This window comes from Pelobates fuscus, chromosome 5 (genome assembly GCF_036172605.1).
Source record: "Pelobates fuscus isolate aPelFus1 chromosome 5, aPelFus1.pri, whole genome shotgun sequence".
Taxonomy (NCBI): Eukaryota; Metazoa; Chordata; class Amphibia; order Anura; family Pelobatidae; genus Pelobates; species Pelobates fuscus.
Genome location: NC_086321.1, coordinates 77,562,664 through 77,577,813, shown reverse-complemented (window position 1 = coordinate 77,577,813; position 15,150 = coordinate 77,562,664). Strand labels below are relative to the sequence as shown.

At 39.5% G+C, this 15,150-nt stretch overlaps 1 protein-coding gene across 2 annotated transcripts; it reads left to right on the top strand.

Annotated features, from left to right (window-relative positions):
- Positions 1-6,477: 6,477 nt before the first annotated feature.
- SELENOP (selenoprotein P) lies at positions 6,478-14,684 on the top strand. Of its 2 annotated transcripts, none has more exons than XM_063454019.1 (5): positions 6,478-6,564; positions 8,868-9,083; positions 9,409-9,621; positions 10,963-11,080; positions 12,732-14,684. In XM_063454019.1, the coding sequence occupies exons 2-5, from the start codon at positions 8,881-8,883 to the stop codon at positions 13,392-13,394; spliced, it is 1,197 nt and encodes a 398-aa protein (XP_063310089.1). In that variant the 5' UTR covers positions 6,478-6,564; positions 8,868-8,880; the 3' UTR covers positions 13,395-14,684. The 2 variants fall into 2 exon arrangements, with proteins under 2 accessions (XP_063310089.1, XP_063310090.1); XM_063454020.1 differs by having other exon boundaries at positions 6,511-6,569.
- The last annotated feature ends 466 nt before the right edge of the window (positions 14,685-15,150 follow it).

The following is a 15,150-nucleotide window of genomic DNA, read 5'->3' as shown; positions in this document are numbered from 1 at the left end:
TTATTTGTATCAGAGGTTATGTCAGCTGTCTGCCCTGTGATGCTCGTTTCCTCTTGTTATGATAGAAGGGGAAGAAAACAGATATTTCTAATCTCACTTCTATATGTGGCTGCAAGACTTTTAAAGATTAAACAGAACTGCTGGTGACTCACGTGAACTGTGACCCTTACAAAATACTGACTCCACAAAACTTCATATGACATTTCTTGCTGAAAACACAGCTTAGAATCTGAACGTGCTAAACAAGACATTTTGTTTCCCAAGCCATGTTGTCAATAGTCTTATTATTAATATAATTGGTTATTATTTATATAATGAATGTTGCATGCATGAAAATGAAACCTTTGGCGCTATCATTCTTCAGTGTTACAGGGTTCTGGCACACACATATGTAAGCGTTTTTTATGCTTGAACCCCCTCTCAAAATTGTAAAATTAGCTCAGCAGCTCGATCATTCTTCAATTTTAATATATCAAAATACATGCAAATCAACTTCAGTAAACTCTTCAGAGAGTCAAGCTGTCCTGTTTTGCCCTAGGGAATAGTTATAGTAAATTATATATTGTGGTAAACTGCTTGGGATCTAACAAATACAATGTACGTGTTCTAACCAAGGTTTGAACCTTTGAATGTTGGTAATTGAGTTCATACAAATTTGACCATACTTAACAACATTATTAATAACAATTAAACATGTAGTAAGTAATATTAGAGGTAATATTAGAGGTAGGGCAGAAGTTTGGAGATGTGTTTGAACAGTAACATTGTTATGTTTCGGTGGTGTTTTGGGCTTGAAACACTTAGAATTAGGGATCTTAGTGTTAAGGATGACATAGACTATTGGGGTACATATAACTCCCATGATTCTCAGACAGGTGTCACAGATCACATTCTCTTGAAGGCAGTTACCCCTTAAATCTAAGCCTCTCTAATCATAAATCCCCTAACTAGTGCTATACCTACAGCATAGACTACACATCTGTAACCTACATCATTACAGCCTGTGAGCTTATATAGGCCTCAATTTAATATTGTTGGATAAGCTTTTCAAATCATAAACCTTGGATACATTTTTAAAATGATTTTTTTCAAATAGTAAAATATCAAAAATCTAAATAAAATATAACATCTAATAAAATATATCAATAAAATAAAAAATAACATTAAAATATTTTTCAGAATATTAATTAATTTTAATTGTGTATCTAAAATATTAATGCATTTGAAAAGTTTATCTAAAAATATTAAATTGAGTCCGTATTCGGTAAAGTAAAAGACAATGCCAGGCACATAAATTACCTTAAAGGACCACTATTGGCACCCAGAGTGGTCTGGGTGCCAAGTCCCCCTGGTATTAACCCTGCAGCTGAAAACATAGCAGTTTCAGAGAAATGCACTTAGCATTGCACCGAAACGCGCGCCGGGTGTTTTTCTCCGTGGGTTACGGGCACTGGGCACGGCATATATAATTATTTTAAGCACGTTTGTTTTTTTGTTTTTTTATATTCTTTATTTTTTGCGTGCAGCATATAACAAGACGGCCTGTACCGCCACAACAACAGAAACAGGCGCAATGTGTGCATAATAAACAATTACATGGCAGATAGAGTCCAGCACTTTTATAAATTTAGTAGAGTAAGGCTACTGTGACCTTGGTGATGGGCTACGGGGGTTACTGGTAGCGAGGTCTCCAGGGGCACAGGGTTGTACTAGTGAGTTGGGTATAACATGAGCGTTTCGTGTGAGACACATGTATGAGGGGCTCAGTGAGATTCCTTGTGTGGTTAGGCAGGTCTGCGTGTCAGAGCCCCTACGTGTATGAGTAGGTAAGTTCTAGGTAGAGGTAAAGGTGTGGTCTATTCTCTGTTTGACTAGGGAGGAGGGGGTGTCTCTATTGTGGTCCTCGGTCCGGTCCCCTGTTAGCGTGGATTCATCGTGGGTCTTAATGGTGGGCCTTAAAGGAACATGACCGTAGGAAGTCATTTATGTTTGGTGGAGGAGTATGTTCAAATTATAAAGGATAGTGGCAATAATAAAAAACAAAAACAATAACAAGAACAATGACAGTTTGTGGTAATTTAGATCGGAGTTCAGTACTTAGTGTAGTCAGTCTGTGGACCTGTTATGAAATGGCCAGTCCAGCCACTTGGGCGTTGTTTTTCAGGTTTCTCCTCTGGCATGTGGTTTGCGTTGTGCTGAGCGAGGAGTGAACTCCGGTACGGTGGAGGGGTTTATACCTGCCAGACCCGTCGTGGCTTACCTTACTGATCCATGTAGGCTTAGGTGTTGCATATGTTGTTCCAGTTCCTGGAAATTCGTTGCTCTGTATGTCGCACCCTAATGGGTGAAGGATAGGGCAATGGTACGGAATGTCCTTAGCCCGTAGTGACTGCAGTAGTGGCTGTAGGGTCTTGCGCCATGCGATGGTGCTTCTGCTGAGGTCCGGGTACAGTGATAGGGTAGACCCCTCAAACACCAGAGAAGGGTGTCCACGGGCTGCTGTACGGATCGAGATCTTGTCTTGCAACGTTTGGAACCGGATGATCAGGTCTGCCGTCGCCTCCGCTGGTGCAGATGTTGGTTTCGGCAATCGGAACATGCCCTCAGGCTTGATCGCCTTCGCTTGTTTCGGCGGCAGCAGGGTATTGAGCAGGCGTCTGATATAGTGCGGTAAGTCAGTTGGATTCACTGAGTCTGGGATGCCCCTTATTTTCAAGTTGGTGCGTTGCCTGCGTTCCTCCAGGGCTTCTGTTCTGTCCGCCGTAGCTTTTTGTCGCTGTTGAAGCTCAGCCAGTGCATGTTCCACAGCCTTGAGTCTGGAGTCTTGTGTGTCTGTCTTTACCTCTAGGTGGGTTATTTTTTGCACGGCTCCGTCTATGGCGTCTTTGTAGTGGGCCATATCCGCCGCTATATTCGCTCTCAGTTCCGCGAGCATGTCCTTAAGTTGGGCGGCTGTGACAGGGTCTCCTGTAGCCGGTGGCGTGGCTTTAGGCACTGCTGGCTGATTGTTCGAGGCCCCCACCCCAGGGTTGTAAGAGAGATCTTCAAGGGAATACGAGGATCCCTCGTCTCCCGACGCCATTTTGTCCCATGCTGGTCTTTGAGGGCCTCGCAGCATCTCGCCAATATCATGGCAGAAGGGGCCTCTATCCGCCCTTTGTTTTTTGTTTTTCCGACCCATTACACTCTCATGTAGTGGTGTGACAGCCTGGTGTCGGGTCCTGGCGCTTTTCTGTCGTTTTACCGCAGTTTTTTAGCTTGGTAGCTCGGAGCTCGGGAAAGTGTGGCTGCTCCGTTCGGCTGCTAGCTCCGCCCCCAAGCGCGTTTGGTTTATAAGTATGTTGTTATAATTTTCTCTCATTATACTTTGCTCCTACACCTATCTAGCTAGCTTTGAAGGGAGAGAGGCTTTCTAATTTAATTATTGCCAGTTCTTTTTGTCTGACATTAGACTACTCATTACTACCTTCCTCCTTACTTCATACTCTGCTAGTACCTGTCTCCCAGGTTTATTCTAAGGTTATAGGTATATCTATCCTCTATTAGAGGTATATGATAATATACCTTTACATATATGTTTTTTTTTAATCATATTTTGAGAATTATGGTAAGACTTAATTATCCTGCCCCCGTCTAGGGATCCAAATTCATTACCTTCTCCCCTGAGTTAGGGCAGATGTCTTTACTTTACCTGTAGCACTACTTACCATACAGGATATTTACTCTACCTGGATAAACCTATTTCTAATGTAGCAGACCCTATACTACTAAGGATCTAGCTGAGTTCCTACCTTGAGAGACAATTTAATAAAGCTAATTTATTTTAACTAATTCTAGTCATGGACGTTTTAAGCTGCTACATATCTGTAGACGTATAAGCATACCTTACTAGGTTGTTATTCTTTTATTTATTTTTTTGGTGTTTATCATTTTAAGCCAAGACATTTATCTTACTGCAGGACTTCCTTTATGATTATACTCAACCTGTGAGCCAACCTCTATATCCAGGTGATACAGTGTTTTTCACCCTGTTTTCTGGTGAGAATCCCTGTATATATACTTTCCTTGTATCTTATACTTGGCATGACGTTCGGATTGCCTTTAGAAGTAGAAATAATGTGATATTCTCGTGGATATTTTCTCTCTGCAATGGCAACAGTGAGAATTATCAGTTGACACTCTCAGCCAATCACAGCTGCCAACATTGGTGTGCGTAAGGGGCAGGCCAGGTTTGCCTAGGCACAACCTATAGCAGGGCCAAATTGTTATCCCTGTCTCTTGTTCAGGTCTTTGTGAGAACATTTGTGTGAGTTTGGATTAGCATGTTATGTTTTCGAAGAAAACCTCTGTATAGACTTTGTTATAACTGAAGAAACAATGTATATTTTGCACAACTTTGATTACATTTGTATATTTTAAATTCAAAAAAGTTCACATGTTAATTTTCTCCAACTGAAGTTGTTATGGTACCAGGAGACCCCTGGGTGCAGTCTTACCTTAAGTGGTTAAACCGTTCTCAAATACTTTAACCTCAATAGTTGCCTCCACCACTGACCGCCAGGTCCCCCAGGCAGGATCCAGCGTCTGAATCTGACTTACAGAAAGCAGAGTGCCGCTGGGCAGAGGCACCGCAGATTGATTAGAACAGTCAGCTGACACTCTAAGCCAATCAGTACTCCCCGTTGATTAATAAAAACAAAAAAAAGGCTAGCTCAGCAGTAACTACAGATGTTCTCCTAGCAGGTAGAAGAAGAACTGGTGATCTATCCACCCAGAAAGAGGTTCCAGAGCACAGCTTTGCTCAAATGCCTTTCATTGTGTTTAACACCACTACCCTGAGTAGTGTAACAGTAATCTTGAATCTAAATCACTTACCATACAATTACCTGGGGGTTACCCCCACATCAGTTCCAATGGTTCTCAACTGGTGAAATCACTATTGAAACTATTATGTTCATACGGTTGCTCCTGGTTTAAAATCGTGCCTTAGACTTGGTTTTAAGACATGAATCTTCCTTTCCTACACAAGAATATTTATGCAAAAAGCCCTTTACAAACGCTGAGAAACATCTTAAATTGTTGGTGCCACCTGAACAACTTTTCAGGAACTAATTAGTAACAATAAGGATGATTTTGCAATGAAAGGGATTTTGAAAGGTTACCCTTGAGATTTTTATTTTATTAAAGTTGTCTAAGTAACAGCCATTGTTCTGTACACGTTGGGGTTATTGAATTAGGATTGTACAATCACAACCATTTTAATATAGATTCAATTACATCTTCTCATCCCTAACGACGTCTGTGTGGATTTACCAGCGACAAAGAGAGAGAGCGAGAGAGAGTTTCCCAAGTGAAATGGTTATTAATATGGGATTATTTCACCTCTGACATACGATCCTGGTAGGAAGCATTAAAAGGAACACTATAATGTTAGAATACAAAGTTATATTCCTAACCCTATATTGTCCCTCTGCGGTTTGCAAAGAGGAGGAGAAGGCCGACGCAGCACCGAGATACCTGTTTAAAGGGTTATTTAACCCTTTATCTGTTGGGAGGCAGGGAATTAGGGCTTCCCCATAGGAAGGCACAGAATTAGTGCTTTCCTACGGGGGATTTAATAGACGCTGGGCGTCTTCATACAAAGCTAACTGCAGGGTTTTACATTGCAGGGTTAAGGGGACAAGGACACTGCACTAACTTTAATGAGATAAACTGGTCTCACTGCCAATCGTGTTGTATTAATAGGTTACTGATATAGAATTGCCAGCTCTGGCCACATTTGCATGTGCAACCCCCATTCTGACACATTAAATCAATAAGTAATTTTAAAGTTTATTCCAATGTTTTATGTTTTACTAATATGCAATTTAAATTCTACATTTAGCTCCTATAGACTGTAAGCTCGTTTGAGCAGGGCCCTCTTCAACCTATCATTCCTGTAAGTTTTCTTGTAATTGTCCTATTTATAGTTAAATCCCCCCCTCTCATAATATTATAAAGTGCTACAGAATCTGTTGGCGCTGTATAAATGATAATTATAATAATAATAATAACTTGTGTTCTTTAAGGTTCAGGCATTGTACTCCATAACTGGCAACTTGTTCTCTTTTTCTAAAGTAAAAAAGTAAAAAAACAAAAACAAAAAAACACGGGATCTATAATGTTGCAAACTCAGCAAAACCAAGTAGGTTCATGAAGATTTCTTGCACAGCAAGAGATTTGGTTGAGGCACTCCTTTCCAAATGTGGACCGATCCATTCTTTAGGAAGGCGGGGGGAGTGTTTTAAAAATATAGATGTAATATATATTTAATGTCATATACCTAAAGATAAATGTTGGGCATTTCTACTACTCCCAAATAAACAATCATTACATGCATGTTTGTGTAAAATCTCGAATTCCTTCCTGGAGCCTGGTGGATAATTGCTTTCATTGAAGCCCTGTCCCATATGAATGAGATAGACTTTAGAACATTGTTCAGACTGATAAACAAGTTGAGTATAAATAGAGAAAAGAACAGACTCCTAGTTAGAACAGCCTGCAGGACCAAGGCAGGACCAAGGGGTACAGTAAGCAAAATACATGTTTTTATTTGATGTTAGGAAGCGTTTTAGTCTCTTGTGCCTAATGCTGAATTCTTTAATTATATAAAAGTAATAAAACGGTTTTTAGTTTATTAACCAGAATCGTATTAAAACAAGTCTGTTTTGAACTACGAAAATAAAGGGCGGGGAAAGTGGGATAGAATTTGTTAAAGCATCGGATCTGTCGTTTTTATTATGTAGCTATAGCTGTGCAGAAAAGTTACGTTTAGCCACAAAATAATGAGAGAGTTGCGCTGTAGGCTACAAAAACACACACGCACAAAAATAGTTTGTAAATAATATCTTATCGCCCTTCTCCAGCTGCTAAGCTGCAAGATGTAAACACAGCTTGGCAGCTTATATACAGCTTTTCAACAACTTGTTTACAACGAGTGCAGAATTAGGATTGGTAAACGCCTCACTCACATCATTACACATTCTGTAAAAGGTACAACATTGATATCAACACTGACAAAAAGTATATTTTTACAGAAACAAGCTAGGTTTCGAGAACTTGAAATATAAAGGGAAATTGGATCGATGGATTTCAAAGTACTGTTTGTCCCTCCTTGCAAGTCCAGTTCTTGCTGAACAGCTGCTTTTCACTATAACAGCCTGTCGTTTGGAGAGTAGGGGATATTTATAGAGCGAGAATTGGGGAATTTTACAAACTGGGTAATTCTATATTGCGTTTGTTTCTACGGCGATTGTTCCCTTTTTAGAATTGTTTAACATAATGTGTTCTATTTTGCAGGCATACGTGGTTTTATTAAGTGGGCCCATGTTATGTTTGCAAAATAAGTGTTATTTAAACAATGTTTATGTAATTCTGGGAGTTTTTGCATTTAATCCCCACATGCATATATTAGCAGCCCGAAATGTAATTAAAAAAGTTTGCGAATTAGTTTTAAGTTCAGCATAATTCATTGTTTAGTAAATAAGACTTTTAGTCTTTGCGTTGTACCGCTCCCCTTATACACAATGAGTTATAAAGAATGTACATCTCCTAAAAGTGAATTGCTGGTTTGAAACCAGTTCCCTGCTCCTGAATAAGTGAGAACGGGATATTGTATTTGTGGTTGATCACGTGGCTCAGTCTTGCACAATCAAATATAATAAAGAAGAGATTGCACACTAGATTGCTCCTAAGAGATACGCATAAATGTTTTATTAGACCACACAGGGCACCTTTCTCAAGGGCAGCCAGGAGGTGCCAAAACGTTGGGGGCATTAGGGGCTCGTGTTTCTGCCAGAATAGGCTTGTGTAAGTTGTGGTTATTGCGATTGTTTAATTTACTTGCCTTTTATTGTCACTTTAATTTAAGTTTCTTTGCTCCATTTTATGTTTTGCTTTGTGTTTGTTACACCCTGTGTGGTCTAATAAAACGTTTATGTGTATCTCTTAGGAGCAGTCTCTTCTTTATTATATTTGTATTGGCACCTAGTTATATGTATTTTAGTATATGATCTTTCCATACGGTGTTGTTGTTATAGTATTCAGTCTTGCACAATAATATGCACAGAATGCTGGAATAACAAGTTCATTAAAATTAGAGAAAAAGCACACACAAACATCGGGTGCTCACATTAGCAAAGAGTGTTTAGTGTTAAAAGAAACGTAGATGCAAAGTTGTAAATATTACAGTGTATTAATTTTTTTTTTGTATCAGTAATACAGCTAGGTATAGCACTTTAGTAAAATAAAAGAAAAATTGCAAAACTTTCTTTGTTTTTGTATATTTGTCACTCACTTTTGCAAAATACATATGGTAGCAAATAAAGTAAGCCCTAGCTAAATCATTTAAAGCCCAAAACACAATTCGGCATCGACCACCACAAGCAGATTAGGGATATACAAAATTATTCTTATTTTATTAAATTATCATAGAAGCGCATTTACTATCCTGTACCATCTGCTAAAGAGTTAAGTTACTATGTTGTCCCTTTAAGTAATCATTCTTTTAACAGATACATCAAACAAGGGAACACTGACCTCAATGTAGTCGGCTGCATACATTTAGCTAATTTTATAGACTGTATGCTCATCTGGTCAGGGTCTGCTTCACCTCTTGTCTGTGTTATATGCTGCATGTCAATTAATTGTCAGATATTCTCATTCTATGATTGAAAAGTTCTGAAGAATATGTTGGCATTATACAAATGTTAATAACAATAATATTATCCTTATTACTGAATTTAGGTTGCACTGAGATAGGTTTGGCGCCACATATAGGACATCTTTGGTAAAACAGTTAATGTATATATATATTTTTTTTCTTGTAGGTGAAGTCTGACCATGTGGAAGGGCTTTGCTCTTGCCCTGGCTCTCTGTCTCCTTCCATGGGGAGGGGCAGAGAGCCAGGGTCATCAGTCCAAATGTAAGGAACCTCCAGACTGGAAAATTGGAGCGTTAAATCCAATGCTGAATTCTGCCGGGACAGTTACGGTTGTTGCCCTTCTCCAGGCTAGCTGATACTTGTGCCTCCTGCAGGCATCTAGGTAGGTAGTCCTCTTTTTTTGCAGCACTCTACTCCTACAAGTAATCTTGAAAACACAGCCTCCCATAATCAGCCATATACTTCTATAACCAACACATACTCTGCTTAGAAGGCTGTTTGGTCTTAAAATACTTTTGTGGTTCTACTTTTATAAGTAGCTACGATTGTCAGGATTTGTTGGATGCCAGAGATGGCTAACTTCTGGCGATATCTCGATGTGGTATGCTTTCCAGCACTATACTAGCCCCAAAAATTAGGGATGCCAGAAGTTACCCATCTCTGGTCTTGCACTCAGGATTTCATTTTGCAATGTTTGTTTGTTTTAGGTTAGATGATCTGCGGTTGAAACTAGAGAATGAAAGCTATTCGAATATTTCCTACATTGTGGTTAATCACCAAGGAAAACATTCACAGCTGAGATACCAACTTCTAAAGTCGAAGGTCTCAGAGCACATTCCCGTCTATCAGCCGGAGGAAAATCAGCCCGATGTCTGGAGCCTACTGAAAGGAAGCAAAGATGATTTTCTCATTTATGACAGGTTTGTTTTTATTCAACCTACAGGTTTTACACATTTTAAAATATTACTTATGAAAGAAAAAGGCTTTTTTTAAAGTTTGGTTCATTGCATTCTTTACTATAGATCAAGGCGCATTATTTATTACGTTTCTAATGTTCCTTTCAACTATGTTTCCTTTCAAATATCTGAATTTAGTTTGAAATTGCATTACACTGCAGCCATTGGCTTAACCCCTTAAGGACCAAACTTCTGGAATAAAAGGGAATTATGACATGTCACACATGTCATGTGTCCTTAAGGGGTTAAAGGACCACTATAATGCCAGGAAAAAAAACTTGTTTTCCTGGCACTATAGGGTTATTAGGTCACCCCACCCTCATGGCCCCCCTCCTGCTGGGCTGAAGGGGTTAAAACCCCTTCAGCCACTTACCTTAACTCAGCGACGGGCTCCCTCGGCGCTGGTGAATTGCAGAAGCGGCCTCTAGTGGCTGTCAGTGAGACAGCCACTAGAGGCTGGATTAACCCTCAGTGTAAACATAGCAGTTTCTCTGAAACTGCTATGTTTAAAGCTGCAGGGTTAAAATTAGAGGGACCTGGCACCAAGACCACTTCATTGAGCTGAAGTGGTCTGGGTACCTATAGTGGTCCATTAAACATGTATTTCTCTTAAACACATGACTTGGAGAATGACTGCTGAATAACCATTATTATTATTGGTATTTATATAGTGCAGCGCTTTACATTAAAAGGGGAATTAAACAAATGAGACAATAATGAAATGTTACAGGAACAATAGGTAGATGAGGACCCTGCTCAAACAAGCTTACAGTCTAGAGGATGTGGGACATAGAACACAATAGGAAAATTCTGCTTTGAAAAAGCTCAGTAGCTTTTAAGATTTGTAGTAGTCAATTTCGTTGCCTTTCTTTTGGGCTTACCACACCTTTCCCCAGCATGCACTTTTCTTTCCCTTTCTAAATTGTCTGCTAATTATGTATATTTCCATCTTTTTATGACTAAAGAACAGCCAAGGCTACACAGGGATTTAGCTCTGTGCCTTTGTGTGCGCTGCGTAAGAGCAAAAAACATCACTATAAAAATTCCCAGATAAGCTGATGTATAGTATTTACATATTGGATGTCAGATTATAACTCACCTCAACTCCCATTTTAGTGAAAAGAAGCCCATACTATATTCAACAGCAGAATAGCCTGTATATAGTCAGTGAGAAGAGAAAAAAATGCATCTCTATCCGATTTTCTTCACACTCATAATGTAATGTATAGATTCTATAAAATGACTCGTTATTCTGAAAACTGTACATTAAATGTGGTTTCCATTTCTAAATATTTTTTTTTAAAGGTGTGGACGCTTGGTGCAGCATCTTACGCTACCATATACATTTTTAAGCTTTCCATATGTCGAGGAGGCAATAAAAGATGCATATTGTGGAAAGACGTGTGGGGACTGCGAGTACCAGGTATATTCTTTTAAACTGTAAACTATATGTAGATGTGTCTGGTGGAAAAGGGTGCTATAGGACGCTCTTTAAATGTTGCAGAACTACCATTCCCTTTCATGCCTTGCCACGTTTCAGGCAAAACTAAAATCCAAATCTTATTTTTCATGACTGAGAATTATTGCCTTGTACAAAGTAAAATTATTGCAAATTGTTTGTTCTGTTATCACGAGCAGTGCTGTATTTCGGTTTTGTGCTTACCTAGGCATGACAAAACCTGGGCACCCTTCCATTCTAAATATCTTTTCCTGTTTAAAACCAACATGCTCTTTGCCTGACAGACACACATCCTCACTGATTCATACACTGACTTACACTCACTGACAGATACACAGTCATTGTCATACACACCAAAGCACATTCACAGACATACACACTCGCTCACTCACAGTTACGCACACTCACTGGCAGACACACAAACTGACAGACACACATGCACAGTCTTAGTGACAGACACACACTCTCAGTGACAGACACACGCACTGACAAAAATACACATTCACTGAGACACACACCCACACTCACTGACAAACAAATACACTCTCTCACTGACAAATACATACACTCTTTGACAGGCACACACACTGATTCTAACACACTCACATTTAAAAAAAATAAAAAGGGAGTGGACCACTAATGGGGGGAGAGAGAGGAACATTAAGGGACGGGGAGAGCACTAAGAGACAGGTAAGGGGGGAAGAGGAACACTAAGGGACAGGGAGGGGACCACTAATGGACAAAAATGGGAGAGGAACACTAAGGGACAGGAAAGAGGACCACTAATGGACAGGAAGGGGAGGGAAGAAAGAGGAGAGGACCACTAAGGGACATTGAGGGGAGGGGAGGGGAGAGGAACACTAAGGGACATGGAGGGGAGAGTGGCACACAGGGGGGCCTGAGTGGGGAGAAAGACACACAGAAGGACATGATGATAAAAAAGACACACAGATGGGCCTGAGGGTGAGAAAGACGCACACAGAAGGGTCTGGGGGTGGAAATACAAAGGGACTGGGGGTGAAAGAGACACGGAGGGTCTGGAGAAGACAAAAAGAGACACAGATGGGCTGAAAAAGAGGAAAAAGAAACACAGAGGGCCAGAGGGGAGATAGACGTGCTGGGGGTGAAAGAGAAACACACATAGGAGCTAGAAAGAGTAAAAGACACAAAGGGGCTTGGAGAGAAGGAGACACAAAAAAGGGGGTTGTAAGAGATACACAAGGGAGGTGTAAGACACACAATGCGGAAAATAGGGTATAAGATACACTAAGAAACAAAAGGCGGGTTAAGAGGCCCACAAACGAAGATGCACTTTTTGGGGGTGGGGTAGGGGGAGGAGAGGGGTGCCAAAATCACCTGTGTACCCAAAAATCCTTTCACCTGCCCTGCCCAGTATAAGAGGCTGACAAGGCATCTGCCGGGGTGGTTTTGCCTTGTCAACCTCACGTTAAATACAGTGTTAATCACAAACAATGCATTTGTTTTTAAACTGATTAGTTTTATTTAAAAAGAAATCAAGAGGTTAGGTCTGCTTAAATAACAGTTTTGGTAAACAAAATAGCATGCTCATGACTGGTGTATTGGTTTTCTTTGCTAAAATGTTTCGTTCTTGTAGACATCAGAAGATGAAGATGTTTGCAAAACAACAGAAGAACCAGTGGACAAGCCAGATAAGGAGCCAGTAGAAGAACCAACGCGTCAACAAAATCATATTAAGCACAAGGGACCTGGGCACAGGCATCAGCAGCAGGAGGAAGTCCTTGTGGTGGAGGATGGTAGACACCATGCTAACCACAGGATGAAGCATAAGCACCATCATCATGAAGGAGAGGAGGTGGTAGAGGTTGCCTACAGACCACATAGCCATAAACATCATGGTAGGGTTGCTGGTCACAGGGAACTGGATGAAAAGACACCTCAAAGAGAGGTTGTTTTTATTCCACGAAAAGAGGCAGATAATCCTGTGAGGGATAAAAAACCTTGACAAAAGGTTAAAAGCTGAAAAAAACAGTATCGGTGAGACAGGGAAAAGGAGTCAGGGAAAACCACTAATATGTGATGCTGACACTGACGACAAATTTCATTTGAAACAACAGAAAATGAAGTCACCTGACAGTGTAAAGGGGTTCTCCCCGCCTCCTGCAGGTGACATGATCGTCTGTCAGATGTCCTCCCTGAGTCCTGACAGTGACGTCTGGCCCCCGCTGCGTGACACACAGAAGATGCAGAATTGGCTAATGTCAAGTTGCCCATAGAAAGTGAACATAGCGTAGCTTGAGAATGACCAAAGGAGACAGAAAACTGACAGTGAAGGGAACTTTGTAAATTCCTGGTCTAAACTGTGAAAAATTACCATTCAATACAAATATGGTTTATATTTGACAATCAGTGTACTGAAATAAGACCCATCTGAGCTCTAAAGAATATTAGACAAGTTAGTAAAGTATCATCCAGGTTTTGTCTTGTAGCAGAATTATTTTTGTCAATGTAGACCAAAAATCAGTTACCAGGAAAAATCAGTACTGTTTAGATTGTAATATTTCTGTCTCTGAACATCGGTCTGAATAATAGGGTTTTGATGGAGAGACTGGCAGGGGTCTGTAGAACATCGGTTTGCTTGTTCATCATGCGTTAAAGAGGAAATGCTACTTTTCTATTATGGATTTTTCATACAAGTAATAACAATCATAAAAACATAATTTCCATGCATGCTACCAATTTGAATAACACTTCTTCTATTGATGAATTTTACTTATTTTTCCCATGAGTTCTCCTGCTTAATAAAAGTAACTTCAACTCAAGACAAGTAGTCAACATCCACTGCAAGATGCTGAGATGGGAAGCCTGGGAAAAATATATATATTTTTAAATTCAAACAAAACACTTTTATATGCTGGATTAAAAAATACCTTTATCAGAAATGCGGCATTTCCTCTTTAAATAGTTCACCCTTACAGTCCTGACATCTCCACTCTTTAACATCAGTGCAAGCGCAGCTTAAGTACAAAACCTCTCTTGTTCTTTTTCTTGATATTGTTGCATTAATGAAGATAGAGGCATAAACTATAACCTAGGGGCTTCTGTCAGATATCTGCAATCATACGATGGGTGAGGGATGAGAGAAGACATTAAATAATTCATGTGTATTTTATTAAATAGACTGAATTAAATTTTTTGTGTTGCTTTTTTTTTTAAATTGCATAACTTTTAACTCCATACAATACTAGAACTAGTTTCTACACAAACTAACACACCAAAGATTGCAGCCGTTGTATTAACAACTACAGCATAATATTCTTTTCTTTTTCTTTTTAATAGTTGTCTTGAACTTTTTATGTTAAGCTGAAGGCATAATGGGAAATGTCTTTGTATACACTTGTTTCTGAGATGATGTTGTCTTGCCGTTCAAGTAGATGCAGTAATTAATGATGGTTTCAAGGGAAACGAATGCCCTAAAAACCTGAGCAAATATTTTACCGCAATGTCAGAAAGCAAGAGTGTAGTATGTTTCAAGTGCAAGATGAGAACGCGTAGTATACAAAAATGCAATAAAATTTTACACGCAGAACTCTGTGTTTCGTCTCGTTCTTGTGATTTTATCATTTAAAATCTCTTCCTCTTTAAGCGAAAATCTTGTATATTGCTGACTTGCTGCTCCAATTCCTTAATCTTGTTTCGCAGGCTTTCAATCTCAAGGTTTTTTTCTTCCTGCAGGTGTTGGAGTTTCTATGGGAAGCAAACCATGGAAGTGTTACGCAAGTGTTCTGTGTTACAGTAATCATTTGCAAACATTCCTTCCATACAAAACACCCCCATAACAATTATTAACCAACCTTGTAACTACAGAACATGTAATATTTATAGATATGCACCAACAGTCTCTCTGTTACTTTATTATGGCATACAAATACATGGCATTTATGTGATTATTTTTTTCACACCCATTCAGGATGATTAGTGTGACCTTTAACAGAAGCACAGGTTATACTGTGATTTCACTTAGTCTGCAACTAAGGCTGCATTTATCCCTGGTA